The 18,884-nt window shown below is 39.8% G+C and overlaps 2 protein-coding genes across 2 annotated transcripts in view; both read left to right on the top strand.

Moving 5' to 3' along the window:
* The first annotated feature begins 45 nt into the window (after positions 1 to 45).
* LOC130563898 (glycerophosphocholine cholinephosphodiesterase ENPP6-like) lies at positions 46 to 12,620 on the top strand. Its single transcript, XM_057349699.1, has 8 exons — positions 46 to 306; positions 5,266 to 5,445; positions 5,646 to 5,757; positions 7,436 to 7,577; positions 7,656 to 7,835; positions 8,680 to 8,817; positions 11,588 to 11,711; positions 12,165 to 12,620. The coding sequence occupies exons 1-8, from the start codon at positions 75 to 77 to the stop codon at positions 12,374 to 12,376; spliced, it is 1,320 nt and encodes a 439-aa protein (XP_057205682.1). The 5' UTR covers positions 46 to 74; the 3' UTR covers positions 12,377 to 12,620.
* A 1,563-nt stretch (positions 12,621 to 14,183) lies between these two features.
* The window catches only part of snx25 (sorting nexin 25), a 27,366-nt gene continuing 22,665 nt past the window's right edge, over positions 14,184 to 18,884 (top strand). Inside the window, exons 1-2 of the mRNA XM_057348926.1 lie at positions 14,184 to 15,128; positions 17,004 to 17,088. Coding sequence (XP_057204909.1) covers positions 14,820 to 15,128; positions 17,004 to 17,088 — 394 coding nt within the window. The 5' untranslated portion in view covers positions 14,184 to 14,819. The remainder of the gene's footprint in view (positions 15,129 to 17,003; positions 17,089 to 18,884) is intronic.

The raw sequence follows: 18,884 nt of genomic DNA, 5'->3' as shown, positions 1-18,884 counted from the left end.
ACCGTTTGTGTGTTTCTCGGTCATCAGCACTCTCAGTCAGTGTTTGTTCATCTGTCCGTCAGTCACAGAACATCATGTCTCGATCAGTCCTGAACTTCATCTTCATCCTCCTCCTCCTCTGCAGATCCTGCGACTCCAGCCGCAAACTTCTGCTCTTTCTCATCGATGGTTTCAGGTACGATTATACAGACGATCTACAAAACCTGGGAGGATTCAGAGAGATCGTGGAAAACGGTGTGAAAGTGGATTACATGACTCCAGATTTCCCCAGTCTGTCCTATCCAAACTATTATTCTCTAATGACAGGTAAGACTTGCCAACAAACTCTGTCTTCTGTACCTATTGTGTTTTTTTGTGTGCGAACACAAAAAGTTTAAGTAAGCTATCATAACTTTATTATGCTATTTTCTTACTTTCTTTTTTTCTCATTTATGCTATATTTATTCAATATTATGCATTGCCTCATATGCAGTACTCTTCTCAGGCTTGCACATATTTCAGGTCATTTTGGTCCAAATGTATGAACTTTGATCAAGTGCTTTGAATGTAAAGTCAGCAGATTTTAATATCACCTCTTGTACTGTTATTTTCCATGTGAAGTCAATAGATTGTCGGGTTTTGTGAGATGTTATGGAATTTAAGATGGTAATAACCCCCTGGGGTTTTTAATGGGTAACATGTGTCTCGAAAGCTAAAATACACAAACACCAGTGCTTACCTAACCATTGCATCAGTGTTATTGGTGTTTCACCACATAATTCATTCAATCTGTGCACCGGTCAGAGTTCAGAAGGGTCATTAAAGACACAATAAAGATCATATTGTGTCATATGTGTCATCTGCTCATTCATTATTGTTTGAATAGAGCCATAGAGAAGAGAGGTCAGACCTTTTTATAACTTTGGGAGAACTTTGGCCAAAGCTCTGAGAACACACCGCGTTTGTTGGGTTATTATTCAATTGAACCTTTTTCAGGACCCGACCCAGACACCTAATGCTACATTTTTTAATAATAAAAATAATACTAATAGTTTTTATTTTTTTAATTATTATTATTGTAAAAAATGTTTGTGTCATAGCACAGAGTTGACGTTTGGGAGAAAGGGAGTTGTTGTCCAGTATATTTATGTTGCTTTTGTTTGGCGGTCATCATGAGAATTATAATACTGTATTTATCAAATGTTACAAAGCAAAGAAATCAACGACTATGAAACAAACAAAAAATGAATGACATGATGATGTGTGTTCATTAGCGTGAGTTTAACATAGAGCATCGCTGACATCATCACACATCATCACATCTCTGGCTTTCATGTTTTGCTGATGGCAGTTGTTTTGTTTGGACATGTTCTCTGTCTGTGTTCTGATTCTTATCTGTCTTAGAAGAACATTAAGCATCATTATACTTATCACTGTGTATAATGATTATTATTATTATGGCCTTGAATGTACCATAGTTGTATTACTTCGATAAAGCCAAACATCTAAACACAAGTGTGATTTTCTGACGTCTTGTGTTACATTCCCACATAAAACAACACGGTGGTATTTACTGACGCAGCACATTCAGCACAGATGATAACAGCTGTCAATTGTTCAAACATTGTTGTTACTCGTTGTCATCTTCCACGTCAGTTTGGAACACACATTATGACCTGTGATACAACTTTGCTTTATTTGTTTAATCGTCTGCCAAACAGCGCACATCTCCTTCTCAACCAGCCACACGTCTGTCGCCGTTACAGCTTCCCAGAGGAACATGTGACTGTTTCATTTACGTCTCCACTCAAGTGTCAGAGCTTATAGGAGAAATCAAAAGAGAATCAGATGAGAGTGTAATAGAGGAAACACATGAAGAGTCTGGAGGTGTAAAATGAATGTAGATTGTAGAGGTCAAATCATCTGGATTTGGGTAAATTTGATGAGAAATGTTTGAGTTCATATTGAGATCTTCAATAATCAGAAATCATCGAGATATTAAAGAGATCTCAACTGTGATTTTTATTCACACAGTTGTTTAGTCAGAAATCATTTGAATCTCATTGATGTTTTTATTTGATTAGATGAGATTGATGCTTGTTAGGAAGGAAGGGCAGGAGTCAGATGCAGGGTCACAAAAAACTTTATTTCAACCAAAAAAACTGGATCAACACAAAAACTGTCTCAAAAAAGGAGAACTTTTATAAGATAAGGGGAGAGGCCAAAAAAATAATAAAATAATATCCCTGGAATAACTGGACAGAGTTCGCGTAATCCTGAGAGGCCGTTGCCAAAACCCCGAAGGGAGATTCTAGATAGGTTCCATGAAAACAACCCCGAAGGGAGAGTTGTAGACCAATCCCGTGAAACCAACTCCGAAGAGAGAATCTTTGACAAGCTCCGCTTGGGATGGCCACGAGAGGAGAGAAGAATCCTCCGCGAGAGTCTGAGTGCCTCCAGTAAAGGGACGAACAGTCGTCCCCAAAGCGAGGAGATGGAGAGAACGGGAGTCTCAATCCGCCTAGAGGAATTCCTCTGAACAGCCAGCCAGATGGTTTCGCCAAGACAGCAATCTGAGTGGACAGGGGAACACCAAGCAGGGTGCAAAGAGCTCTGGAGCCTGGACAGACAAGAACGATTAAATACTTCGACAAGACTAGATTAAACAACAAGACTGGATAAGCACTAGACAAGAAGTCAACGGGTTAGCAACACTAACAGACTGACATGGAACAAAGGAACACGGGAATTAAATAGCATGAGAAGAGATGGCGGGAGTGGAAACCGGTGTGACAATTAGCGGGAGTGAAGTCCGGTGTGAGGTGATCAGAGGATAACGAGAGGGGCGGGGCACACACGCGGACTCCGAGCACATGGAGAGCTGTCAAAACAACCCCGTGTGCTCGACAAACTCATTGATTCCCCTCGAGGAAATGATATGGCTAAGGAACGTAACTGACTCGACATGGAATTCGCACTTCTCCGCCTTAACAAATAACTGGTTCTCGAGCAGACGCTGGAGGACCTGTCTAACATGCTGTGTGTGCATCTAGAGAGAGGGGGGGGGATTGTATATCATCCAAATACACAAAGACAAATTTATTAATCATGTCACACAGAACGCTATTGACAAGGTCCTGGAAGATGGCTGGGGCATTGGTTAGACCGAAAGGAAGAACCAGATACTCAAAATGTCCCGTGGGTCTGTTAAATGCCGTCTTCCACTCGTCTCCCTCCCGGATGCGGACAAGGTGATAGGCGTTGCGGAGGTCTAATTTAGTGAAGGCCCGGGCTCCCTGCAAGGGTTCGAAAGCAGAAGACATGAGAGGTAAGGGGTACCTATTTTTAATAGTGATGTCATTCAGCCCTCGATAATCAATACAGGGCCGCAGGGAGCCGTCCTTCTTCTGGACGAAGAAGAAACCCGCACCAGCCGGGGAAGAGGAGTGACGAATGAGCCCAGCTAGGAGTGATTCCTGAATATACTTGTCCATAGCCTCTCTTTCAGGACCAGATAGGGAGTAAAGGTGACCCTTGGGCGGAGAAGTGCCTGGGAGGAGATCTATGGCACAGTCGTAGGGACGATGTGGAGGAAGAAAGGTAGTTGCTGAACACCATGCTGAGATCACGGTACTCCATCGGGACACCGGTGAGGTCAGAGGGCTGCACCTGCGGAGCACAAGACACAGAAACGGGAGAAGAGGCAGGACCCAAACAAGACACATGACAAGACTGGCTCCAGGCTAGAATAGAACTGTTCTTCCAGTCCACGTGAGGATTGTGCTGTACAAACCATGGATGTCCCAGAACTACTGGGCTCTTAGGGGAATCAATGATGTACAGCACAATGTTCTCAGTATGGTTACCAGATAAGAGCAAACTTACACTGGGAGTGACGTGAGTGATGGTAGTGAGGAGACTGCCTGCCAGCGACCTGGCTTCTATGGGTTCGGCGAGGGGTACTGCCGGAATCCTCCACTCTTGAGCCATGGCGGTGTCTATGAAATTGCCCTCAGCCCCTGAGTCGAGTAGAGCATGGGAAATGGGGGAGTGTGGGAAATGCCCCGGAAGAGCAGCCTGAAAGGTAACTGGACGCAGCCGAAAGGAGAGATTGAGCAAGGGATTGTGCCACCAGGACTCTCCGTCTTACTGGTGGGCACGGTCTTTTAGTGGGCACCGGAGAGCAAAATGGCCAGGCTTCCTGCAGTACAGGCATAGGCCTTGGGACATGCGTAGTTGTTTCTGCTGGGGGGTGAGGCGGAGACGACCAAGTTGCATGGGTTCAGAATCTGTGGTGTTAACAGTGGGAGCTTTGGTAGACGGGGGGAAGACTGGAGAGACGGCGTTGCTGTCGTCGTGCGAGCCGGGTCTCCACTCGAAGAGCGAGACTGATGAGCGACTCGAGTTCGCTGGGCATGTCGAGAGCGGCCAGCTCGTCAGCAATGGCATGATTGAGACCCTCAAGGAATCGGGCGCGTTCCAATCACACGCAGCTGCCAGCGTGTTGAGGCGGATGTGAAACCAACTCCGAAGAGAGAATCTTTGACAAGCTCCGCTTGGGACGGCCACGAGAGGAGAGAAGAATCCTCCGCGAGAGTCTGAGTGCCTACAGTAAAGGGACGAACAGTCGTCCCTAAAGTGAGAAGATGGAGAGAGCGGGAGTCTCAATTCGCCTAGGGGAATTCCTCCGAACAGCCAGCCAGATGGTTTCGCCAAGACAGCAATCTGAGTGGACAGGGGAACACCAAGCAGGGTGCAAAGAGCTCTGGAGCCTGGACAGACAAGAACGATTAAATACTTCGACAAGACTAGATTAAACAACAAGACTGGATAAGCACTAGACAAGAAGTCAACAGGTTAGCAACACTGGCAGACTGACACGGAACAAAGGAACACGGGAATTAAATAGCATGAGAAGAGATGGCGGGAGTGGAAACCGGTGTGAGGATTAGTGGGAGTGAAGTCCGGTGTGAGGTGATCGGAGGATATCGAGAGGGGCGGGGCACACACATGCAGACTCCGAGCACATGGAGAGCTGTCAAAACAACCCCCCATGTGCTCGACAAACTCCAACACAAACACCAACAAACAAGACAAGCAGGTGATCAGACCCGGGACCTGACAGATGCTGATGTTAGTCTGAGAAAGTCAGCATGCTGTTCCTTTATTTGTCTGTGTTCATTAGACATTCAGAGGTCGCATGACGTGAACTTCAGATGAAAATCCTCCTCTGGTCCCTGAACAGTAAACACTGGTTAGGTGACTTCACGTCTCCTCGTGTTGTAGGGCGTTTCTGTGACGTGCATCAGATGACGGGGAATTACATGTGGGATAAAGACTCCATGAAGGAATTCTTGATCGGGATGAATGTGGACAGCCGTTTGCCTCTGTGGTGGGACGGTTCAGAGCCGCTGTGGGTGACCGGGCAGAAACTGGGAAAGAGAGTCTACATGTACTTCTGGCCCGGTCAGTGTAACCAAATCACTTCATTATATCATGAATATATCCAGCTTCACATACAGTCTTGATTCAAACATACTGTTAAAGATTTAGCTTTAGGAAGAATGAAAAGAGCAAAGTTTAAAGTGTTTGAGCTTTAAAAAGCATAAGTTTCTCGGGTATAAAAACAGTTCTCGTGTTATGAAGTGTTTCTTGTGTTCATTCAGGCTGTGAAGTAACGATTCTTGGTGTGAGACCTTCATTCTGTGAGGAATATGTGTATAACCCATCAGAGAAGAACCTGACAGACGCGATGGAGAACGCTCTCAACATGTTGAAGTATGAGAAATGCAAACCGTTCATGCAAACGTTCAATGTTTTTTTGTGTTTGTGTGAAGATGTGTTCTCACAACTTATTCTCATTATGATTAAAATCAATGTGAAAGAGCATTTGAAATCCACTTATGTAATAAGATGTGACACAGGATCAGGAAGAAGTTATTTCAGGAGCAGAGCATGTTTACATAAAAAATCTATAAAAATAAAAAATCTATAAAAAATCTATAGTTTATGTTATCTTTTTATAACATAAACTAAAGAATCGTGCACAATGACTTGAAAGATTAAGTTTTGAAAATATTATGAGAGTTATTTGTTAGCATCTTTTACGGAGCGTCTATTTACACTGAGTATAAAGAGCTCGCTTTTTTGGTAGAAACTATTTGCACTAACTCCGCCCACCAGTATCTGATTGGATTAGAGAAAGTGTAAGAGCGACACCATTTGGAATTGTGACTTCAGTGGTTATCACTGGGTTCACACCAAACGCAAATGAAGCGTTTTGCGAGTAAATTACATGCAAAGTCAATGCAAAGACGCGTACAGACGCGAACTCGCGGCAGGCGGTGCGAATGACGCGAATTGGGCGGCGTGATTGCCGCGAACGCGCTTCAAAATCATCTTCCGCGAAGGTTGAAATATTTGTCTTTTCTCGTCACTCACGCGAAAATAACAAACTTTTTATGCGAGCATTAAAGACCATAGGATGCGATTGTTTGCATTTGGTGTGAACCCAAAGTGTGTATGGCTTTGATGCTGGAGACCGGGGTTCAAATCCAACTTTTGCTGAAATCACTCTTTTACCCTTTTCCATCACATATCAGATCATGAAGGCATTTGTTTTAAATAAAATTAATTTAAATTAAGTTTTATTCAAACGTTTTATTCGTTTAGGCTTAGGGTAAGGCTGGGGGTAGGTGTAGGTCTTTATTATTTCAATAAGTTACTATCCTTTTAATAATTTTTATAAATATAATGATTTACACTCTGTTATTATTACTTATTACACGGCTTGTTGGAATACTTGATTCTGATTGGCAGTCGCGACATTTGCAGGTTATTCCCAGATAACAACCGCTCAAAGCTAATAACACATGGTAACCCGGATGCTACGAATCATTTTGACAGTTTTTTTGACAAATGAAATATGAATATGTCTTTAACTAAGAAATATGACATTATATTTACAAATGATTAAACCAAATTGCCTGCTCGTGACATTTGAACGTCGTTTCTTACCTTAAAACCGAAAGTAAACGACTTTTTCTCGCAGAAGTTCTGCATTCAGTAAAATGAGCTAATACAATATTTCAAATTCACATTTCATGCCCAGTTTTTTTCTCATGTGGCAAGTAGCCGTGTAATAAGTGGGATCATATACAGGCAGTCGGTTGTTATCATGAAATAAGCCTCCGCTTCGCGTCAGGTCCTGCTCACACTGTCGGCGCTTATTTCTGCGATAACAACCGGCTGCCTGTACAGAGCATCTAACTATTTACACTTAATCCAAAGAAAACACAGCTATTTTCAGTTAATGTAAATGCTGCTATATTCACTTAGTGTAAACAGAACCTAATGCTATTTAAACTTTGTGTACATAGTATATATTGCTATCTACACTGCTGCCAATGGGCTATTTTAAGTGTTTATTTAATGTGTGGTGGTTTATTTCATACAGGAGTAATAAAGCAGATTTGGCTGCGATATATTATGAGAAGATTGATGTAGAAGGTCATCATCACGGTCCTCGTTCTCCACAGATCAAGAGTGCCGTGCACTCACTGGACCAGGCTCTTCAATACCTCAACCGTATAATCAAGGTCTGTTTCTTCAAGCTGATGTTTATTTAAACGTTGACTTGATTCTGTGCTTCTGAAACACGTTTGTGTCTTTTTCAGGAGAAGAGCATGAGAGATGAGATAAATGTGGTGATGTTTTCTGATCACGGTATGACCGAGCTCAAGTGGATGGAGAATGTCATCGAGCTGGACAAATACACCTCCATGTCAAACATCATTAAAATGATGGACAGAGGGCCGGTGGTCAGCCTGTGGCCCAAACAAGACAAGTTTGAGGAGGTGAGATAAACACATCGCTCTTGTCGATGCACGTTTGCTCACAGAACCGAAAAAAAAAAAACAATCCTGTAGTTTATTCCATCTGTCATTCGGGGCGGAAACACTTCGTGTCTTCATTTATGTGAAAGAAGTCTTGTGTTTTAAATCGCTGCTTTTACCCTCGAGGTGACATTCAGACTTTGTACCGTGTTTGTGACACCTGCAACTTCAGCGGTATTTTAATGTTTAACAAAGTTTACTTACACATTCATCTGTTAACAAATAACTAATAGTAAAGATGCCGTCAATAACCCGTCCACCTGTACAGATAATATTTAATCCCATATATGAAATAGGCCACAAATCATTAAAATAAAAATAAAACCATTTTGATCTTTTGGCATATTTACTTTATTTTCATCACATTTCTTCCAAAACGAATAAAAATGTTAAAAAGTATATTATTGCAATGTAAAAAAATATTATTTGTATTATTATAAGCATTATACATATTTATAATATAGCTTTTAGGTGATTAAAATAGTATTTCAAACATATTGTACTGCAGTATTTGTACTGTATTACAAATAGAGCGTAATGTAGCGTAATGTACTGCAATGCACTTAATAATAAATGACAATCTCGTCTTAAAACTTTTATTCACATAAAACAATTTCTATTTCATCATGTTTTTTTTATTTTGGGGTGACCTGCACTCTATAGAAAACACTTAAACTTTTTAACCTAAACACAATTGAACTTTCATAAATAAATAATTATAAAAATAAATATATTGTGTTTTATTGTGTTCTTGACAATGCTGTACCCAGTAAACATACACAGTTTTTCTTATATTCTAATGTAGGTATATCAAAATCTGAGCAAAGTGAACAACATGAATGTTTATAAGAAGCAAGAGATTCCAGACCGATATCACTACAGGAACGGGAGATTCGTCTCGACACTGACGCTCGTGGCAGAGCCCGGATGGTTCATCACTGAGGTTTGTCTCTTCAGAATGTCCTGATCCATCTTAAAAAATGTCAATGTAAATATGAAAGTGTTTCGTCTTTTTAAAGCATATGTAAATATATATATATGTTATGTGCACTCCATGACCATAAACAAGAGTCCTGATGCTTTCATAAAACTGTGACTTTACACTACAATATTCAGGACATCAAATTAAACATTTATATGATTTTATTATGCAAATTCATCTGATACAAGATACTGTTTTGACCAATCAGCATCCAGAACTATTAGTTTTCTCGTCCTTATATAAGTTCTGTATATCAGTTCTGTTATCACAGAGGAACTTTTGCACCTGTGGTTATTCTCAGGTGTGTGATGTGGAATTTTCCACTCTGTTCCCTCCTGATCTGTTAAATGGTCTTTATAGAATAGAATAGAATAAAACAGAATAGAATAGAATAGGAAAGAATAGAATTGGAAAGAATGGAATGGAATAGAAGAGGAAAGAATAGAATAGAATAGGAAAGAATGGAATGGAATAGGGAAGAATAAAATAAAATAGAATAGAATAGGAAAGAATAGATTAGGAAAGACAGAATAGGAAAGAATAAAATTGGAAAGAATAGAATAGGAAAGAATGGAATGGAATGGAATAGGAAAGAATAGAATGGAATGGAATAGGAAAGAATAGAATGGAATGGAATAGAATGGAATAGGAAAGAATAGAATAGGAAAGAATGGAATAGGAAAGAATAGAATAGAATAGGAAAGAATAGAATGGAACAGAATAGAATGGAATAGAATAGGATAGGATAGGATAGGAAAGAATAGAATAGGAAAGAATAGGATAGGATAGGATAGGATAGGATAGGATAGGATAGGATAGCATAGGATAGGATAGGATAGGATAGGATAGGATAGGAAAGAATAGGATAGGATAGGATAGGAAAGAATAGAATAGAATAGAATAGGATAGGATAGGATAGGATAGGATAGAATAGGATAGAATAGGATAGGATAGGATAGGATAGGATAGGAAAGGAAAGGAAAGAATAGAATAGCATAGGATAGGATAGGATAGGATAGGATAGCATAGGATAGGATAGGATAGGAAAGAATAGGATAGGATAGGATAGGAAAGAATAGAATAGAATAGAATAGCATAGGATAGGATAGGATAGAATAGCATAGGATAGGATAGGATAGGATAGGATAGGATAGGATAGGAAAGAATAGAATAGAATAGAATAGGATATAATAGAATAGAATAGGATAGAATAGGATAGCATAGGATAGGATAGGATAGGATAGGATAGGATAGGAAAGAATAGGATAGGATAGGATAGGAAAGAATAGAATAGAATAGAATAGGATAGGATAGGATAGGATAGGATAGGATAGGAAAGAATAGGATAGGATAGGATAGGATAGGATAGGAAAGGAAAGGAAAGAATAGAATAGCATAGGATAGGATAGGATAGGATAGGATAGCATAGGATAGGATAGGATAGGAAAGAATAGGATAGGATAGGATAGGAAAGAATAGAATAGAATAGAATAGCATAGGATAGGATAGGATAGAATAGCATAGGATAGGATAGGATAGGATAGGATAGGATAGGATAGGAAAGAATAGAATAGAATAGAATAGGATATAATAGAATAGAATAGGATAGAATAGAATAGAATAGGATAGGATAGGATAGGATAGGATAGGATAGGAAAGAATAGAATAAGATAGGATAGGATAGAATAGGATAGGAAAGAATAGGATAGGTTAGGAAAGAATAGAATAGGAATGAATAGAATAGAATAGAATAGGATAGGATATAATAGAATAGGAAAGAATAGAATAGAGTAGGATAGGATAGAATAGTAAAGAATAGGATAGGATAGGAAAGAATAGAATAAGATAGGATAGGATAGAATAGGATAGGAAAGAATAGGTTAGGTTAGGAAAGAATAGAATAGGAATGAATAGAATAGAATAGAATAGAATAGGATAGGAAAGGATAGGAAAGAATAGAATAGGATAGGAAAGAATAGAATAGAATAGGAAAGAATAGGATGGGATGGGGTGGGGTGGGATGGGATAGGAAAGAATAGAATAGAACAGGAAAGAATAGAATAGGATAGGAAATAATAGGATGGGATGGGGTGGGATAGGAAAGAATAGAATAGAACAGGAAAGAATAGAATAGGATAGGATAGGAAAGAATAGAATAGGATAGGAAAGAATAGGATGGGATGGGATAGGAAAGAATAGAATAGGAAAGAATAGAATAGAATAGGAAAGAATAGAATAGAATAGGATAGGATATGATAGGATAGAATAGGAAAGAATGGAATAGAATTGGATAGAATAGGAAAGAATAGAATAGGATAGGATGGGATAGGAAAGAATAGAATAGGATAGGATAGGACAGGAAAGAATAGGATAGGATAGGATAGAAAAGAATAGGATAGGAAAGAATAGAATAGGAAAGAATAGAATAGGATAGGAAAGAATAGAATAGGAAAGAATAGGATAGGAAAGAATAGAATAGGAAAGAATAGAATAGGATAGGATAGCATAGCATAGACTAGACTAGACTAGACTAGACTAGAATATGCATTGTAGATTCTAGTAAGACCAGCGATGTCAGCGAATTCAGCAGCGTCATGATTCAGTCCTGCATATAATAGCCCCTTTAGCCCAAAAACAGCAGTGTGTGCCGGCCAGATATCTCAGCGATGTGTCACGGGGTTTACTACAAAAACAAAACTGTGTCATTCAGACATTTTGCTTTCTTTTACAGAATAAAGGCAAACTGCCCTTCTGGAAAAACAGCACAGGGGGGGCAGAAGGTTGGCAACACGGCTGGCACGGTTATGATAATGAGTTTATAGACATGAGAGGATTCTTTCTGGCACAGGGACCAGGTGAGACAACACACTGGCACACACACTTTATATTCTCATAAGAAAGAAACATCTCTTTAATATCTCAATTATTTCAACAAAACAACAAAAGATTGAATTTTACATAAGACCGGACCAGATATCTTACAAATGTGTCTGTCATTAGAGTTTTAGAAGAGATGACAACAACAACAGCGTGTCAAACTGATCTCAGATTTGTCAAGTATGCAATCAAAAGTCAATATTATTGAAGATCTCAATATGAGCTCAAACATTTCTCATCACATTTACTCAAATCCAGATTATTTGACCTCTGCAATCTACATCACCTGAATACGTTTCGTTTCGTTTCTTTTTTCATTTCTTCTATGCAATTTTAGAAAGTGAACCTTTGTGACCATTTAGACGAAGCAAATTAGCAAATAAGGTAATAATTGATTTTTTTGTTTTCATGAAAATATTTTTTCTCTCCAGACTTCAAGACAAATTTCCGGGCTGGTCCCATTCGATCAGTAGATGTGTATAATATTTTATGCAGGACGCTGGGGATTGAACCTCTGCCCAACAACGGCTCGTGGTCCAGGGTGGAGAGTATGTTAAGAAGCTCAACAGACGTCACACGACCCGCTCTGATCTACAGCTTGCTTCTGTCATTACTGCTGCTCATGCAGTCTGAAATCTTCTAGATGAATCCACAGCGGCTTCTGAAGGACTCATTCACTTTGATAGCATTGTAAAGATCATCAGACTGAAGAGAGCAAATCTAAAACATGTTATATTTTATGGTGTTAATGCAAGCAATGGTATCAAATCGTATTATATTGTATTGTATTGTCATTGTGTTGAATGTCTGTACTAGAAGCTTCCAACACCAAAGAAAATTCCTTGTGTGTGCAAGCACACTTGGCAATAAAGCTCTTCTGATTCTGATTCTGAGATACACGCTGAGAAAAAGGCTTATTCGAGTTCTTTGTCACTTCATGCTGATGGAAAAGAGAAAATGATGCTGTATAGAGAATGTGAAGCTGACATCACGCCCTATGTTGCACGTTGCAGTGGCGCCGCCATCTTGGGAGGATAATACTCCACTGCTATTATTGTTTTGATTTCTACCGTTACTTGTGTTGTTTGATATATGGTGAAATCAAAAGTGAAAGAACCAGCGGCTTTTCCTGAAGGACTCTGCATAAGGCTATTGCAGTTTTAAACACAACAAGACCGACCTACAATAGTTATATTTCCTAATCAAACAAGAAAAACCAAACTCTGCATTGAACGCACTAGCAGCGATCCTACCAAGATGGCGCAACATTTAACGCGGCGTGACGTTGATTAATAAGCTCTATAGGATGAACAAACTTGCACATGTGTAATATACTCAAGAGATTTATCATTTGCAATCATGTGTGATCTTTTATTGTATTGTATTGTCTGTATGGTAAGAACACAGAAAAAAGACTTTTATTTATAATTACTGTAAAAAGTAGTTGTACTAGTTTTTAGTAGTTTTAAATGTATAGGAAGCACTACATGTGTCATTTTTATTTCATTGTTTTATTTCTGTAATAATACAGAACACTCCTTGTTTCAGTATAGAATTTATATTAAGATTTTCCTCATATTTACATTATTAAAAATATGTTCGTTATAGCTGGACTCTTATTTTGAATTCTATGGTACGGCAGACTTACGGCTGTTGAATGATCTCCTCCGCCCCCTGCTGGTCTGGCTATGCACCAGTTTGACCTCTTCTACGCTTCTACTTTATCTGTAATGATGTTAATGTCATGCACTGGGTCTTTCTAAAATATCCTTATTAAACCATGAATTCATATATACTAGTTGGTTTTGTGGATATTGGTATCATCAGACACAGAGATTATTTTAATAAGTGCAGTCAAACATTTCTGACCACAGGATGGCGCAAAAACAGTTATTAGTGAAAAGTAGCCTATGAAAAGATTTATGTCTTCCATTAATGTTGTTTTCTGAACACTGAAAAGTACCAACAAAGAACGTAAACGCAAATTATCATTAAAAATATCTTGTTGACCAGTGTTGTATTCACTAACCTTCAATAACAATCGCGGACAAAGCGGCAGAATCAAACAAGCACACAAACTCTACTCTGTATAAACTACTCCAGCTATATAAACCTCGACACATTTCACACGAGGACATTTCGCTGACATACGGACTGCCGGATGTATCATTTATGGCCTAAAGGCGCTCCGTACCCCGCTTTTCTTCACATCCTAGTACGGCGAAGGCTTACCTCATGAATATTAACACATTAATGCTGACGTTGCTCCCCTCCCCCCGCCGCTCACATGACTAATTAATATTCGCATGACGAACATTTAGCGATCGCTCATTCGCCAGTCGCCTACCGCCCATACGCCAACGTCAGCCTTTCAGCCAATCGCTGAGACCTATCAAGATACCTGCTTTAATATTGATTAGCTACGATCTCGCCATAGTAGCAGTGGCATTATTCGCGTCTAGAGAAAACAGCAGAAGACTCAAGCTCGAGCTCGCTTGTCAGCGCGACGGATTTCAAATAAGTTTAATATTTCGCCACATTTCGGATCGTTCGCGAGTTACAGTGTTTAATAATCGCGCTGTTTTACACGCGAGGCATGGAAAGTTAAAGTAATCGGACGATGTCTTTATCGTCTATGGACGTGAACGCTGCCAGTCTTCAGTAGCGGTTTGTATTTATTGACACGGACGCACCGACGTCGGAGTTGTTTTCTATAACTTGCGTCCTTTAAGTGCACTTGGACGCTCTTGATGCTTTTGCCGGAGGATTTGAATTAGCAGCCCCTTAAGCTGCCCTACAGCCGACCAGGTTACCGATCATCCTTTCTGTTGCTCAGTTTATGATTCCGTCTCGTGCGTAACACACAACAGTGCAGCGCAACATCGTTACCCGCCAAAGTGCAAACGTCGACACTGGATTATACGTTTCGTTCCAAATGCAAGCGTCTCGCGCACAGTCGCGTGTGTATTTTCTGCTTCGGGTGCTCGTCGTCTGGGTCTGATCTGATGTGCACATTGTGATGAGTGAAGTGTGGGCTTCGCGGTCTGATGCGCATGTGAGGACATGTCATTTCCAGCTGTCACATCATGCCTCCTCCTGATGGCCGAAGCGGCGGCAGCAGAAGCAGGCGGTCGGATGCCCTCATGCCCAGCGCCCTGTACCCGTCTCTGGTCGTGGGCGTCGCGGCGGCGGTGCTCGCCCTGCAGCTCGGCTCTGGAGGACTCACGCTCACCTCGTTTTTCCTCAAACTCTTTCTTTATGTGACCTTTGCGCTCTTCTGCTTCCTGCTGGGCATCTTCGGGCTGCTGGTGAAGAAAAGTCCGCCGAAAATCAGCAGGTTCGACACGACCAAACGACAGTCAGGCCAGCTGCTGGAGTTATTCGACAAGTTATTGGTGAGAAATAATCATCTCTAAAGTGACCCAACAGGGAGCATCTCTTGTGAATGTGTGCAGTGTGCCTCACAAGAGCTTTGACAGATACAGAAGGGTTATTTGAAATGAATATATATATATATATATATATATATACAGGTGCTGGTCATATAATTAGAATATCATCAAAAAGTTGATTTATTTCTCTAATTCCATTCAAAAAGTGAAACTTGTATATTATATTCATTCATTTCACACAGACTGATATATTTCAAATGTTTATTTCTTTTAATTCGATGATTATAACTGACAACTAATGAAAATCCCAAATTCAGTATCTCAGAAAATTAGAATATTACTTAAGACCAATACAAAGAAAGGATTTTTAGAAATCTTGGCCAACTGAAAAGTATGAACATGAAAAGTATGAGCATGCACAGCACTCAAGGTCAGGCGAGTTTGCTGGCCAATTAAGAACAGGGATACCATGGTCCTTAAACCAGGTACTGGTAGCTTTGGCACTGTGTGCAGGTGCCAAGTCCTGTTGGAAAATGAAATCTGCATCTCCATAAAGTTGGTCAGCAGCAGGAAGCATCAGAAGCGTCTCGCCTGGGCTAAAGACAAAAAGGACTGGACTGCTGCTGAGTGGTCCAAAGTTATGTTCTCTGATGAAAGTAAATTTTGTCTTTTGGTCTTAAGTAATATTCTAATTTTCTGAGATACTGAATTTGTGATTTTCATTAGTTGTCAGTTATAATCATCAAATTAAAAGAAATAAACATTTGAAATATATCAGTCTGTGTGAAATGAATGAATATAATATACAAGTTTCACTTTTTGAATGGAATTACTGAAATAAATCAACTTTTTGATGATATTCTAATTATATGACCAGCACCTGTATATATATATATATAAATTATATGTATATATATTGCACTTCGAAATGGTAAATAGATTGATCCATTTGTAACTTAGGTTTGATCTTTTTAGCACCATCACTGCAAAAAACGACATTCTTACTAAGCGTTTTTGTCTTGTTTTTAGTCAAAATATCTAAAACTTCTTAAATCTATATACAATTACTTGACAAGAAAAGTGACCTAAGATATTTAGTCTTGTTTTATGAAAAATAATATAAGACTTAAGTAAGTTTATGGTAAAAACAAGCCAAAAAATCTGCCAATGGGGTGAGAAAAAGAAACTTGAATTTAGTTTGACCTTTTTCTCAACTACCTAATTCAAGTTTCTTTTTCTCACCCCATTGGCAGATTTTCCATCTTGGGTCACTTTTCTTGTCAAGAAAGTGCGTCTTGATTTAAGAATGTTTATATATTTGTACTAAAAAACAAGACAAAAACACTTCGTAAGAATGTCATTTTGTGCAGTGATTAGAATTATTTGCATTATGGCCATTAGGCACCTAAAAAACTCATTACAGTAATGTTTCTAGAGGTCCATGTTGTTGGTTTACAACATATTACAATAAAAATCTTATAGTTTCATATTTTTATATAATTTAATAAATATTTAAAGCAGTATAACAAACTAATTCCTGTCAAGTAAATGCTATATTATATAAATAATATGATGTTTATGCCAAATAATATGTATCTTTTTTCATTTATACAAATGGTAATGAAACTTTGCAAAGGAATGGTCTTTAAATAGTCTTCTTTCTGAAAACTAAACTTATTGTTTTGACAAATTTCACAAGATTATGTAATTATCAGACTGTATACACACATAAATATTGCACAACCTATAAGCAAATAGATAGAAAACCCTTGCATCTGCTGCTGAAATATCTTTCAGCTGGATCTTTTATAGGTTTTTTCATCACAATAAATTTTTTTGTTTGTGTTGACCTGTTCTCTCTCTCTCGGTCATGTCTAGGGTCGGTTCTGTGTGCCTCTGCTGGATTCGGCTCAGACCCGGAGAGTTGTGGTGTCTCTCAATGTGGATAAAGCTCTTAAAGAAGGTGAGATCCATGGACATCCACAGTCTTTCAAGGCTTTGGTTCTCTCCGGGTTTGTTGTGAATGATGCACATGTTTGCCGGTGACATCAGTGTGTAAACAGGAAGTGGTTATGTGGTCAAATTGGCACTCTTGTGAGATTAGATGCCGTGACTCACAACTAGTCGTGGTTTGATCGGTGATGCTTCTGAAATCCCTGCGCTGGATCATTAGAACAGAAAATGATTCGTTACAGGCAGTAAGAACATCGTATAGATTCAACATCTGTAGCTAATCTCTGAAGAGACAAGAAAACAAATGAGCCGAATTTCATGCCGAAATCTTCCAGTCATGACAATCAGGGCAATGAACATTGAGGAGAGAGAGAGCGAGAAAGAGTAAGTGAGAGACAGAATGAGAGAGAGTGAGAGACCAAGAGCGAGACCGAGAGAACGAGTAAGTGAGAGACCACAAGGTCGCACATGCGACCGTATTTCTCAATGGTGCGACTAAAAAAAATCTGAGGTCGCACCGGTGCGACCAGCCGTTCGAGGGAGAAAAAAGTCTCTGCGACTCTGAAAGTCTCCCTGTGATTCAACAGCAGACACATTAGGCCCATATCGTGGTCTAAACCAGTCAGAGATAGTGAAGGGCGGACCCCCCTCTGATTGGCCGTGGTCCAGATTTTCCTATACGTGTGTGTACCAGAGGTCGCCGTCAAAATAACAGACGGACGGACGGCCTTCAGGTTTTTCCATCACTGGTAAAAAAAATCTGTCAATGACAGAGAATTTTCGGTTAAGGATTACAATGAGGGCAATTTGTAACTCCCCGTTTCCCTTCATTAGAGCGTGTTTTCACGTGCGTGTTTTCACCCGTCATTGTTACTGACTAGACATATGTGATGCGATCTGGGAAAACCCGTCGGATGTCGCGCTGAGACGCGGGAAAGACAGTTCACCTATCGAGTGAGAGAGAGTGAGACAGAATGAGAGAGAGAGAGACAGAGAGAGAGAGAGAGAGAGAGAGAGAGAGAGACAGAGAGAGAGAGACAGAGAGAGAGAAGGTAAATGTGTGCGAGTCTCTCGTCTGTCTGACAATCACAGGATGAGGGAGGCAGTCTGACTCTATGAGGAGCATAGAGAGGTGCAGGGGTCTCTCTCTCTCTCTCGGCCTGCAGTGCTGCACGTAGAGCCGGTCTGCGTCTGGCCCAGTTGAGCCCTTTTGTTCTGCAGGAACTGGACACGTCTACAATATCTGACCCATCACAGACAACCCGCTTCACACACACACACACACACACACACACACACACACACACACACAGGACGTGGAATGCATGCATCTAAATGTATAATAGCAAATAAAATAAAGGCACAGACACATTCATACTTTAATAATGATGTTATTGCACTTCTAACTCTCACACACATCTGATGACAGAAGTACAACACAGGCACAACCAAACCTGTGCACTCATTTTTCTTTAACACACTGCACACACTATAGACTGCTACTGTTTTATATAAAGGTCTAATGTTTTTATAAAAGCACTATAAATAAAGGCGGAGACAGACAGACTGACTCTGGCTTTATTGGAAACAGAGCTTAATTCTATGGGTGAGAAACAGCGAACGTGATAAAACACACACACACACCGAGTGTATCACTTCCTGTATTAAAACAATATAAGAAACATCCGTTCACACACACACGTACAGTAGAGGTCATGTATTACAGAGGGGTTACGTATAGTTGATGTTATATAAAAATAATACATTCCAACAGCTCACTTCGATATGTCCACATTAAACTGGCAT

Source organism: Triplophysa rosa, linkage group LG13, assembly GCF_024868665.1.
Source record: "Triplophysa rosa linkage group LG13, Trosa_1v2, whole genome shotgun sequence".
NCBI classification, from domain to species: domain Eukaryota; kingdom Metazoa; phylum Chordata; class Actinopteri; order Cypriniformes; family Nemacheilidae; genus Triplophysa; species Triplophysa rosa.
The sequence above is the reverse complement of the archived record's forward strand: the minus strand, read 5'-3'. Positions and strand labels throughout refer to the sequence as shown.

Excerpts from the sequence above, each read along its gene's own strand:
- LOC130563898 (XM_057349699.1), top strand. The coding sequence starts at position 75 with ATGTCTCGATCAGTCCTGAACTTCATCTTCATCCTCCTCCTCCTCTGC. Across the intron at positions 5,758-7,435 it reads AACGCTCTCAACATGTTGAA|GAGTAATAAAGCAGATTTGG; the intron begins GTATGAGAAATG and ends TATTTCATACAG. Across the intron at positions 7,578-7,655 it reads ACCTCAACCGTATAATCAAG|GAGAAGAGCATGAGAGATGA; the intron begins GTCTGTTTCTTC and ends TGTCTTTTTCAG.